Source organism: Semicossyphus pulcher, unplaced genomic scaffold (genome assembly GCF_022749685.1).
Source record: "Semicossyphus pulcher isolate SPU_LCO1_2020_fin unplaced genomic scaffold, fSemPul1.0.p SCAF_14, whole genome shotgun sequence".
Classification (NCBI taxonomy): domain Eukaryota; kingdom Metazoa; phylum Chordata; class Actinopteri; order Labriformes; family Labridae; genus Semicossyphus; species Semicossyphus pulcher.
The window spans coordinates 19791634-19804590 of record NW_027211648.1 but is presented as its reverse complement, the minus strand read 5'-3'; the positions used below and the strand labels follow the sequence as shown (position 1 = coordinate 19804590).

The 12957-nt window shown below is 44.3% G+C and overlaps 1 protein-coding gene across 3 annotated transcripts in view; it reads left to right on the top strand.

Moving 5' to 3' along the window:
- Window positions 1–12957, top strand: part of LOC138590791 (rho guanine nucleotide exchange factor TIAM2-like) — a 71996-nt gene that overhangs the window by 49690 nt on the left and 9349 nt on the right. For all 3 annotated transcript variants that reach the window (XM_069661147.1, XM_069661148.1, XM_069661149.1), the window contains exons 16-18: window positions 9798–10013; window positions 11547–11615; window positions 12638–12763. In XM_069661147.1, the coding sequence (XP_069517248.1) occupies window positions 9798–10013; window positions 11547–11615; window positions 12638–12763 (411 nt within the window). The remainder of the gene's footprint in view (window positions 1–9797; window positions 10014–11546; window positions 11616–12637; window positions 12764–12957) is intronic.

Below are 12957 nucleotides of genomic sequence, written 5' to 3'. Positions count from 1 at the left end.
TCATCTTTTGCATCTGTTCGTTTAGTCTTTTTATCTTATTGTAGTGTTTTTATATTTTACTCCAGTTTTAGTTTTCTGTATAATTTTTTTCTTGTTTTATTTTATTCTAGCCTTCAACCTTTAAATATTTTACTGTCTTATTTATGTTCTCCATTTTATTCTGCTATTTAGAGTCTTAACATTTTAACCCTACCTCCAGTGTTTCCTCATTATGAATTCATGATAGCGTTTCCTCAGTTTCATCAGTTCCTGTTTTTATAGAGCTCTCTGTTTACTGCAAGCTTTTATTCAGCCTTGTGCGTGAATTGTGGGGTGGGGATGCGGATTGTTTTTATTTAGTTTTTATTTATTTTCTGTCTTTTAAAGCACTTTGTGCTACATTTTAGATGTATGAAAAGTACCACACAAATAAAGTCTGATTGATTGATAGACAAATATGCAATACAAATATACAGTATATTACCAAGTATTAAAATATATATATATAAACATATATATACATTATTTAAAAAAAAACACTAATAGACAGGAGACAATGAACAGTGCAGAGATACTTAGACACTTTGACTAAGTTAATTGTTCATCAGAGTGACAGCCTGGGGAAAGGAACTGTTCCTGTGTCTGGATGTTTTGGCGTACAATGCTCTGTAACGCCTACCGGAGGGGAGAAGTTCAAACAGTTTGTGACCGGGGTGTGAGGGGTCGGCAGTGATGTTACCTGCCCATTTCCTGACCCTGATCCGCTATGAGTCCTGGATGGAGGGCAGGTCGGTTCCGATGATCATCTCTGCAGACCTGATTGTCGCAACAGTCTGTTCCTGTCCTGTTTGGTGGCAGATTGGAACTAAACAGTGATGGACGTGCAGAGGACAGACTGGATGATGGTGTAGAATATAATCAGAATCCCCTGAGGAAGGTTGAAGTTCCCGAACTGTTGCAGGAAGTACATCCTCTGCTGGGCCTTTTTCCTGATGGTGTCTACTTGGAACAGTTTTTTTAAGCAATTTTCTTTTTGCTGGTTTCAGCTTCTCAGATGCAAGTATCTCCTAGTTTTGAGGTCTTTTATAGTGGTTAGATTTGGTTGGATAAGACTTGAACGTTGAAAATTTGAAGATGTCACCTGGAGAGTGGTGGAGTCTTTTCCTTTAATTGTTTCATTGATCAAACTAATAACATGGTCAGATTAGTTTTAGCCCCACTTACATGTGTTGTATTGTTTGAGACCCTGATGAAACCTGATACGTCTTTTATTGTATATAATCGGGTCATGGCTTGCTAGTGGACTCCTTAATTCCATTATGTAGCAAAAACTGTGATTTGCCTTTCTTCTAAAAATAGCAGTCATATATTTACCCATTGTAAAATAGCCAGTCATGCCTTGCTTTAAAGCAAAGGTTAAACATCGGAAAAACCCATTAAGCCTCTTTGCTATTGTCCAGACGAGACATTTCACTAAGAGCATTTAAGTGGACTTATGAAGAGAGCAATGACTGGAGCCATCCTCTGTCTGGCTGTCAGTGCAGAGAGATTTGGCTTGAATCGCTTGATTTTAAGTAGCGATGTTATTAGGCCTCTCCTCTGAATTACGAGAAGGCATATGGCGTGCATTAGAGACCACAGTTTCTCTTACCTCTTCCTCTTTCCCCTGGCCTTAATCTTCCTCTTTCTTACTTGTCTCAGCGGACGAAGGAGTCTGAGAGGTGTTTTAACACTTTAAAACTGTGTGACTAACAGAAAGTTGAATTATTCAGCTTCAATTCTCCTCTCTTATCACGGAGCCGAGACTTCAAAAAGATATAGAAGATGCCTACGGATATTAGGTTCTATCATCTTCTTCAAACATGATCCCGTCTTCCTCGGAGCTACAACCGTCCCCTTCCCAAACTTTAGAGTATCTACTCTACCCGTCTGTGCTGGGCATGTGTATGTGGGATGGGAGTTTTGGAGGGTAATTTAGGGAGGTGTGTGTGCGCGTTATGACTAAGCTCATCAGCCGCCATCTGGCCGTGAGCAGGCTAATAATCTGAGCTTACTGCTGTCAGCTCAGTTAATGCTAGCCTGTTCTTGTCATTTCACTCCACTGTAAACAAGTTGGAAAAGACAGAGCTGCAGATAAAAACTTAAAAGGAACTAACTACAGAGGGACCAACAGGGACCTGGATCCAACATGACCCAGATCTGGCTGGAATGACCACCACAGGGGTTCCTGGAACAGACATGGCAGTAGCTATACCAATTGTATCTGCTACAGTTAGCGATGAAGCTCCTCGGCCGTGCCTCTGCCTCACCGCCTTAATCGAGCTGTTCATGAGGGACCAGTCGCCCGTCCAAGCCCTGTGCTCCCTCGTGACCATGGTCTGGTTCTGGCCGTCTGGCTGCGAGGCTGAAGAGAAAGACCGTTTCCTGTGCTCTGTGCTGCTCAGTTTGGGGCGGCTCCTCAAAGAGAAGGTGGCCTGCCTGGCTCAGGACATGGCTAGCTGCCTGTCCTGCCGCAGAGACATCAAAGGGGACAAACAGACGGTAACTTCTTCGCTTATGTACTCCTTGCTTGTGAAAGGTTATAACTGTGGAAGCTGATACTATGAGTCCTCACACTTTGAGCTGCAAACTTTCACACGACTCCCACAACCTTCTGTATGTGTGTGTGTTAATTAAAAATATCTCCACAGATGCGAGTCTGGACTAGATTTACAGTCAGAGAATTCATATTCCTTTCATTTACACTGTATTAGCATTTTGGCACTTTGGTTTAGACTGAAATATCTTAAAACACTATGGGTGGAAATGCTATGATGTTTGATACAGACACCCATGGTGCACAGACGATGAAGCTTAAACACTGGATTTAAATTTTCGGCCATTATCAGGTTGTTTTTTGTTTGGTTTAAGGCCAAATACCTACCAGTCGCATGTCGAAGTGTCCTTGGGCAAAACACTGAACCCCAAATTGCTCCGAGTGGCATAGCCATCAAGTATGAATGGGTATAGATCTGATTGGAGATTGGTACTTAGGCTTTTGCCATCAGTGTGTGAATGGGTGAATGTGACATGTAGTGTAAAAGCAGCTTTGAATGGTTGGAAGACTAGGAAGCGCTATTTAAGTTACCATTCACTTTGTGCTTAGCGCTAATATGGAAAAGTTAGCATGCTAACAGCCTTAACTAAGATCATAAACACAGTAAATACTACTTTGAAAGCATCAGCATTTTAGCATAGTCATTATGAGCATGCTAGCTTGCTGACTTTAACATTTAGAGTGTGTCATTTACAGAACTGCTAGCGTGGCTGTTGCCTCCTAATCTAGTTTTTCTACCTGTGTTCAAGCAAGCCCTATCTACACACCCTATCCTGATGATCTTTCAGTTTCACTGCTTTCAGAGGGGAGCAGGTCAAAAGGTCATGGTGCTACTTGTTACTCTGTCTTACCACCTTTTACTGCTATCTTGAGGTCATCTCAGCAGTATTTGATGGGCCTCTATTAGAAATAATTGCATTGCTTAGGCCAGCAGTTAGAGTCTTTATGGGCATGTTTTCCCTCACACAGTCACCTTGTGTGCCTGGCTGCTCTGTTATCTGTGTAATATCATGTTGGGTGGATGTATCCTGTGGATAGTTCAGAGTTCTGTGGTCGCTTCTGAATCACCCAGATTGAGCATTTTCAAGGTCAGGGAGCAGAAGGGGGCAGCAGATAAAGCCATTCCACAGACTTTGTTTGCCATCATGCCAAGTTTAACGATGGCACCAAGCGATTCCATTTAACCTCTCATTTAGTTTTAGGCGTCTCTGTGGAGTGAGAATAGCGTGTAGTGCTCGCATTACTTTGCCTTTGTACTTGCAGTCATGGAGTGGAGTGGCTCAGAATAGCCTCAGGGACTCAGTAGAATGGGTGCTTTAATCTGAAGCTAGTTTCATTATTAAAACACACTCTTCTCCCAAAGTCCTCAGAGACTTCACGGAATAATATTTGTTTAGGATGAATAATAAAAGGCGTAAATGGGCTTGAGTGGAGCGCGACTGTACCAACCCTCCCTCTCTCCACCCCTCTATTTATTTGATTTATGAGCATGCGTCTTCTTTTATTGAGCTTTGAAAAGAAGATGGCATCATGGCACTATAGCCCCTAACATGGAAAATGAATCACTGGCCTGCCCACCGGCCACCCCTCTCTCTCTCTCTCTCTTTCTGACTCTCTCTTAGTGCCATGACAGGGATGTTTCCTGTGAGAGATGGTTTAAGCCAGCCCCAGGGACATGCCTGTATTTCATCCCCTGCTCTTGATCTTCTCCCTCTCCACATTTGTTTGTTTATTTAGCCAAAATGGGGCCTCTCCGATGGTAAGTCATAAGGCTTCTCCTTTGATTTGAGCAGCGTTTCATCTGCAAAGCAGACTGAGCTCTGCTCATAATGACTCCATTGGAGCGTTTAAGGGAGATGGAGACAGTGTTTAGTGTCTATCTCGCAACCTCCCAGTCTGTCAGAGCTGAGCTGCGTTTTTTATGTGTGATTGTTTACACCCAAAACTGGGAAACAAATGGTTTTGGGACATGAAACAAATGAGACTTAATAATGTTTAGCTTTTGCAAAAGAGGGTCTAAAATCCTGCATGGTAAGTGCATGTGATTACTGCCAACAGTGAGGATCAAGAACAAGCCAGAACCGAAGTTCCCTTCATACTACATGCTTGTTGGAACTTTTGGAACCCCCCCCATCAAGCCCACTTTACACTATGATCATCCAGTTGTGTGGACATGTGGAACTTCTCTATAGTGGATCCTTTACAAACCTACTTTCATCAACTTTCCTGCGCACAAACAAATGTATTTGACAAGAAACTGTCCGACAGACACTGTGCTCCATTGTCCATTTGAGAGTTTGTGGGATGCAACTCATAGGAGGCTACCATGACAGGCCTTTCTGTTGAGTTACATTAAGATGTGATTACATAATATACAAGCCTTTATATTCGTATGAACGTAAAAGGCCTGGCTGGGGGATGTCCTTCTGGTTTAGGGATTAAGGCGCAGTCCATGACCTGCAACGTCCTTGGTTGACATCACGGTAGAGACCGTTGTTGCACGGGTTAGCCATTCTCTTTCTCCCCTTTTCCCCAGTATTCTCATAGCTGTGTCTAAATAATAAAAGCCTAAATGCCTAAGAAAAATACTACAAAACAAACATTCATCTCCCTTATGTTAGGAGAGAAAGCACAGGGACAGTGGAGGGAACCTTGGCCAACACCTTGACATTGAATTATCGTCTTACCAGACACAAAAGTAGCAAAGCTTTTGCCTCCTGAATTATAATCTTCAGTTAATGGCCTGTCATCAAACGAAATGAGCTCTGAAATTTGGTTATACCAAGCCCGTTTGAACTGCTTATTTATTACACCTTAAAATACCCCATGCAATGAAAGATACATGTCACATTTTATTATTGTGCGAGGCCATAGTTAACATTCCTGCCCCGTTACCCCCACCGGCTCACAGCCTCCCATTTTTGAGTCAGCCATTCCTCTGTGTGTAGAGGTAACAAGCCAGAACAGTCTGCATTGTACTGCTGCTATTCAGAGACTGGACACTGATACAGCCCCCAGCCTCTCCATTCAGCCCTCTGGAAGTTACACTGAGGTCACATGGAGCCAAAAAGGAGGGGAAGAGCCAGAGGAAGAGGAAGAAGGAATGGGGATATCTGGACACAAATGGACAGAGGGAAGTAAACGGGATGGAAGGATGTGAGCATAGAGATGTAGGAAGAGCGCTGCTAATGGAAAGAGACAAACAGTGAGAGAGGACACAGTTGCCAGTGAAGGAATCCTCCTCTATTTGCACAAACCAAGTGGCCAGACCGTCCACTACTGATTGATATGCAAAACAAGCCCACAGCAAGCACTTTCTTCTCTGCCTACGCTCACAGAATGGCTGGACACAGGATCAATGACTCGATCCAAATCAAAGTTCACTCCGCCTTAGAGACGTAGGTGTACTCAAGACTGAGGCTTCTGACCCAGGGCCTAGCAGAAAGACGGACGCTAATGGGAGAGAAGGAAAAGAGGAAGGCGGTGAGAAACGTTAAGGAAGGTATTGGTCGACCATTGGATAAAAAGAGGTGGACTAAGCCAGACTAAAGAGTTCTCCAAGACTAACTAACTTTCTCCGGTTTGAGTTGTGTAACCGCACTCCGTTTCCAAAGCCGTCATGCCGGCATCCAGGAGTGGCCGGCTGCGTAGGAAGGGCTGCTCGCTGGCCCGAAGGACCCAACGGCAGGCCACAGCCGCGTGGAGGCTGCTCTACAGGCTGCTCTTCATGGTGAGCCGAGAGAGCAAGTGAATATTTAGAGATGTTTACGCTGTAATATTTAATGCTGTTTTTGAAGGGGCCTCATTAGAAGAGATCATAGAAAGTCAGCAGCACTCCACTGCGATTTGAAGTATCACTACTCCTGGAAGTGAGAGGGCAGAAAAGGGTGTGTTTAGATTTATGATGGTTTATTTTTGCCACATAGGTTTACCTTGAGTGTCGTGGAATGAAAATGTGTAAATATTAAAGAACTTCCTGATGTTTTAAGGAGAACATTTTGCACAGAAACTTTGCTTTGTCACCTCGGGGATCTGGAAAGTGGAAATCATGTACAGTACGTGTGTTTGGCAGTTGACAGCAAATAAAAGAAATGCTGCTGGACGCTGTCAGAAGGAAACCAAGTAGACAGAGACAAAATGTCTCAACAGGCTCTCACTTCATGTCTTATTTTTCTTACCTGCAGGTCGACACGGACCTCTTTTCTAAATTGACTAAAGGGCATTCATGGCGAGAAGAGGTAGAAACATGATCCAGAGCTGTCAGCTGTCAGCCACAAAACCTGAATAGGAATTCACTGCAGCGCTGTCAGATCCACTCACTTCCCTGGCGCTCGCAGGCTTTTTCTCCCGCCTCTGCTGGCTCCCGTCCTCGGCTCTTAATTGGTTATTTGGGCTAGCTGTCGGGCTGTGTTGCTGGGATTGTTGTGAGGCAATCGCAATTCCTGAGTCATGACACCGTGTGGGTCCCCTCCTCCTCCTCCTTCATTTTCTTCTCTCTTTCTTTCTGCACACCTTTTCTTGTCACGCTCCAATGCAGGTGTCTGCCATTTAGTCTTGATGAAATCTTACTTAGTTAGAATCTGTGTGAGGGGAAAGTGGGTTTCTATGAGAGCCTGTTCCCAAGCGTCCAATCAGGCAGTCTCCCTCCTTTTTCCCCCCCAGCTCTGTGTCTTCCCCTTCTCATTCGTGTGTGTGAGACGAACATGAGCGCATATCCTTCCAGTGTGTGGGTGTGATGAGAATTAACTCAATACTTGAGTAGCGGTGTGCTGCTTGGCACACACACAGACACCCACACATGTTTCCAGACCCCGGCAGGCCTCCCCCTTTCCTCTGGACTCCTATATCTGAAATAAATGGCAGATATGAGTGTTATCTGTCTCCACAAGGCTGCTCCCCCCGTCTGGAGCCACCAGTGGGCTATTTGATGAATTTGTCGCTCTGATATCCTTCAACCTCTAAGTTTCCTCCAGGCAATCTTCCCCTGTCTGCCCGCCCAACGCAATATGGAGTTTTCCCAGAGTGTGTAAGCCTGACTGGCGCTGTGTGTGGCGGCATCAATTGTGTCTGAAGTGTATTTTGTGATCTTTAACAGCTAAAGCGTGTCGGCAGGTGTGGTTACATGGGTGATATTCTTAGTTTCCTTATAAGTCTGTTCCCATTGAGCAGAAGTGTTTACGAGCTACGTGAATTTTGAAATGATTGTAGGCAATCCAATAAGAGGACTAGAAAAAGCATATAACTCAGTTCTAAGCATAAGAAAGGGTAAGGAGCTAATAAACATGTTAGCATGTTGATGTTAGCTTTTAGCTCAAAGCACTGCTGTGTTAAGCTAGTTAAACTAAACAGAGCTGGTAGCACACATTGTGATGATTTGTTTTAATTGAGCTCAAGTTTTAACCCAGCTAGTGTGTGTTTTTATGCAGGTATGTATATATGTGGTGTATGAGTGTGTCTTGCCCTCTCCACCACTGGTCCCTCCGCCTGCGCAGAGGGAGACATTAAGTCCCTTTATAATTATCATCCCACATTCAGAGAGCTGCAAAGTGGAGCGCCGCTGTGGGCGGTGGATCACTTGAAAGAGGCTTAGCCCAGACATACATAGAGGACACAGAGAGGAAGATTCCCCTTCTGTCTCTTTCTCCTCTCCCTCCGCCAGTCTGTCACTCTCACACAGTCTACACTGTAGCATTGGAGGGCCGTCTCTGGAGTGACCGTGCTATAATGAGCTAGCTGATGAGTCGCAGCTTATTAATGGAAGCCTTGATCGTCTGTGGCCTCCCTGGATGTGGACGGGAGGGGGGGGGGTTATGGGTGGTAGCTCACAGTTTGGGAGCAGAATGACTCAGACAAGCTTTCGCACACTGCTTTAGAAGTGTGTACGTGTGCGTATCAATGCCTGCAGTGTCAGAATGAAGTGTGTATCGATCCAAGTGTGTTGCTGTTCAGTTTTTTAGTTGTGCGCTGCACTGTAATGCTTGCTCATGCAACACATACGCACACAGGAAGGCAGAGAGTGCTGAGCAGCTGTTTTACCTGGCATGGTAGGCTGCCCACTGCGCTGAGTTGCTGTGCAGCGGGTTGGAACCTGCTGTTTCTTCTCGCCCATCAGCCTCTGCTGATTCTAGTGAGTGGCCTCAGATTATAATGCTACCTCATGTCATTCACTTGGAATAAAGAGGGCTGGTCATCAAGAGGCTTTTTATAGCATATGAGTCACATCATAATTGATTGCTTGCATTATAGTCGAGTTCAGTTGATAAAGTGTTATGCTAGTTTTGTAGCTTGCCGTGTAAGAGGACGGATCCTGATTCCATAGAATCCAAGAATCCATACATTTACTATAATGCCTCAAAAATAGCATACTGTTCTGTGGCACGGTGTAGAGAGAAGGAAGGACGTTTTCCCTCACTGCTTCTACTTTATGTTCCAGGGAATAGAAGAGAGAGGCTGGTAATTGTTCATTTTCTGCCACAGTTGCTCACAGACTACAAAATCTAACCCGCCACAGGCAAGACTTCGCAGTGCAGTGCCTACAACTGATGTTAATTTTTCCACCCCAGGCAATACAGTCCGATGTAGAGTAATGCGGATGATGTGTTTCCGTTGAACACCTCTGTAAATGGTGTGACGCTGAGTTCTTCACGGGGTTTCACCTATCAAAGAAGTACAAAGCATGCTGGGGGAAATCACAGTTTTTCCGAATGAGCAGAGGTGGCATATACTTAGAGGATGAGATGATTATAACCCCTCCCTCTCGCCTTCTAATACAAACTAATTCATGACCACTTGGGATCTTCTGACATGTGGAATCTTTTGGATTTGATGTGACGCAGAGCTGCCCTATTCTCCATTATGGGTCTAGAAGTAGAATTTAATGTGATATAATGCTATCTGCTGGGGTTTCCAATTAGTCTTTCAGAAGTCTTTGATGCAAAGCAAATTAGCATAGATTGCATAACTACATCTCTATAACATTGATAGTATACCAGGGGAATCACTGGCCATGTGCAGTGTAGAATTATATACATCATTATTTAATACAGCAAAGGAGCTGAAATCATTAGCGATGGAAAGTCAAATGAGGAGGTAAAAGAGATTTTTCTGAATATGTTTCTGGGCAGATACAAGCCCTTATGCAGTTTCTTCTTTTAGTTATCCAGCTGTAATCCTGGAGATGCATCAACTAACTAACCCCCTTTCTCTCTATCTCCCCCTACAGAGCGTGGACACAGTGTGCACCCTTTACCAGTCCTTCCAGGAGGGGACAGGCCCTGGGGGTTTGATGGATGACCCCAAAGAACCTCCTGCGAGGCAAGGAGGTGGTCCCACGGGAGACGCCACCCTGCTCAGACCTTGCCCCAAACATATGAGTGCAACTGAGAGGTTACGCAAGGTCATCCAGGAGCTGGTGGACACGGAGAAATCATATGTGAAGGTTAGACCACTAAGCTTCTGTCATATGAGAGCGTCTTAAGAGCTGACATGAATATTTGATTAAACTTGTCCTCATATTTCCCCAAGATTTAGATGTCTGTCCAATTTCACATTTTTAACTCATGGTTATTAATTTATATACTTTTTTCCTTTTCTTTTTTCAACAAGTCGAAAAAAACACTCTTTAGGACCTTTTGAAACTTACTCTGCCTGACTAGTCCACATTATCATCGAAAGTAATAAGCACGATCACTGACAGCGGCAAAGTTCTTAGAGGACAAATTTAAAGTTTATGGATATATGTTTTCAGATTTCCTGTCAAAGGTTAGTCGAGAAATTCATACCACTCTCATGTATGTATGATAAATATGTAGCAGGAGGCTCAGCCTGATAGCTTAGCTTAGCATAAAGACAGGAAACAGGAAGCCTGTAACAAAATGTAAAGATCACTAATAAACACATTGTATTGTGTTTGTTTTCATCCATTATCAAAAAGTTTTGGTTTTTCTTCTGCAGGGTTATGTGTCTGACTATTTCTTGGCTGGAAACAGTTGAGGAAGAAAATTTAAGGGAAATTAAAGCTCCCAATCTTGCACATAATTTCCTGTAAAATGACTTCTGGTTGATAACATGCAAATGAGTCAGTCTTAGAGGTGCTGGGAGATGGATTTGTTATCTAAAGATAAAGCAAGGCTGGCTATTTCCCTAGTTTTCAGTCTTTATGATAAGTTAACTTGCTGCTGGTTCCAGCTACATATTTAGCATTTAAACATGAGAGTGTTATCAATCTAAGAAAGAGAGCAAAAAAGCATATATAGTCAAAATGTTGCACTTTTCATCGTGACATAAGATATTTAAGTTAGCGATATGGGACAAAGATATAAGAAAAGAAATATATTAGAGGCTGTTTCCTGTGTCACAGTCAGAGCTCCTCCTTCCCTCCTCCTCCAGCCTCGCCTTATTTATCTTCCTGCCGCCCAATCATTTTGCCGCCCTCGTGTTTTCCGATACGACCTTTTCCTCCCTGATGCACATTAAGGACCCGCATTCATGATCATCTTGAATGTGTAACACTCGTCATCGCTGGCATTTTTCCCCCTTTCTTCTTCATCTCCTCATTTTTCATTAAGTCCCCTCACCCGTGCGCCCCGCCGTAAATTTGTAATTGAGGAAGGAGATTGTCTTTCCACAATGCCTTGATGCAGGCCTGCTCGGCCGTATCCATGCACCACTGGCGACTGAGGGAGACTTGGGGAGGGGGGATGAGGAGGAGGAGGAAGCTCATAAATCAACCTAATGAGAATATCCCCTCTGATACCAAGACAAGCTACAGCCACATTAAAGTAGTGAGAGGGGGGAGAAGGGGAGATGGAGGGATGAGGGGAGGGACTGTGGGAGGGAGACAGTGGGAGGAGAAATAAGCAGTGATCTGATGATGAAAGCGCTTTTTAAAGACGGACAGGTTAAGGGATAATGTTTATTTTTGCTCTTTGATTCCTTGTCACTGACCTTGTTCTGGATTTTATGTGTGCAGGACCTGGCCTGTCTGTTCGAGATCTACCTGAAACCCCTGCAGAATGAAACCTTCCTCACACTGGACGAGGTAGGTAGCGAATGTGTGTTGTAGCGTGTATGTGTGTTACAGTGTGTATGTGTGTTACAGTGTGTATGGTGAACGTGATGAGATAGGTGTTGTGTCCAGAGCCGTGTCCTGGGAGGTGTGGAGGCTGTATGAGACGTTGAATTCATTGAGTGTTTATTATCCAGAGGTGACGTCGATGAACTCTGCTGGGCCATATCTCCCTCATTACTACAGTGACTAGCTGGAGGACAAATTAGCATTCCCCTACACTGACCTTCTAGTGTCCCACAGGGATATACTTATAGAGGCTAGCTTAAGAGTAAAGCCACCCTTTTAGCATTCACTTCAGATTCACACACACCACGGTATATCCGTCCACTGATTTCAGTGCACCTTTTTCATTGAGAAAACTTCATCTCCGTTTGAGAATGCCTTCAATTAAACTATAATGGTGTTCTCAGGTGATGAAACATAGTGGTCGCTGTTGCATGCAGATCACCTTAGGCTTGTGTGCAGCCCTGAGCCATGTCTGACCTCAAACACAGGACGCCTCTCCCAAGATGCTCTAGTCGATAGGCCATTGAGCACTGGGGCAAATTAAAAGACCATTAAGGGACAGCGGGACGTGTCCAGACACTAAATGGACAAGGGCACGTTAGCCCCCGAACAGCTTTTAATGAAGGGAAACGTTGACTCTGGGTGTGTGTGTCAGCGAGTGCAGACAGTAGTGGTTTGTTTGGGTGTGTGCTGTATTTGTAGCATGGCCATAGCTTGTGCCTAAGTGCCTTTGTCAGAGATGGAGCCATCAGATGGTTTTGTAGCACTCCTGGGGGCCTGTCTGACTGGCTGTTATGAATTACAAGCTACCTTCACTTTTTTCTTCTTGCTTTATATTCCTTCACTCTCTCCTTTCCTCTCATGCTCCATTTGCTGCCATTTTCCACTCGTCCATCCTTATCCATCGCCTTCCCACAATTCCATACCACTTCCCCTTTCTGCACCCTTTTAATGCATTAACCTCCTACCTCTGTTCTCCTCCCCAGATGGAGAGTCTGTTCGGCAGCCTGCCAGAGATGTTGGACTTCCAGAGAGTCTTCCTGCAGACCCTGGAAGAGAGGATCGCCTCCTCACCCGATTTCAGCACACTGGAGACCCCGTCCCAGTTCAAGGTCAGGCGCATACACAGCAACATATCACGTTATTGATTACATATCCAAAGAGTCAGTGTAGATTTCACGAGTGGGAGTATACAGAATATTATTCTCAAACCAGGTGATTTTAGCAACAATGCCGAAGAAAGACATGATGTTTGAGATCTTGAGGTTTATGAATAATAGAGGTGGTGAGACGGGAGCACGGCTGA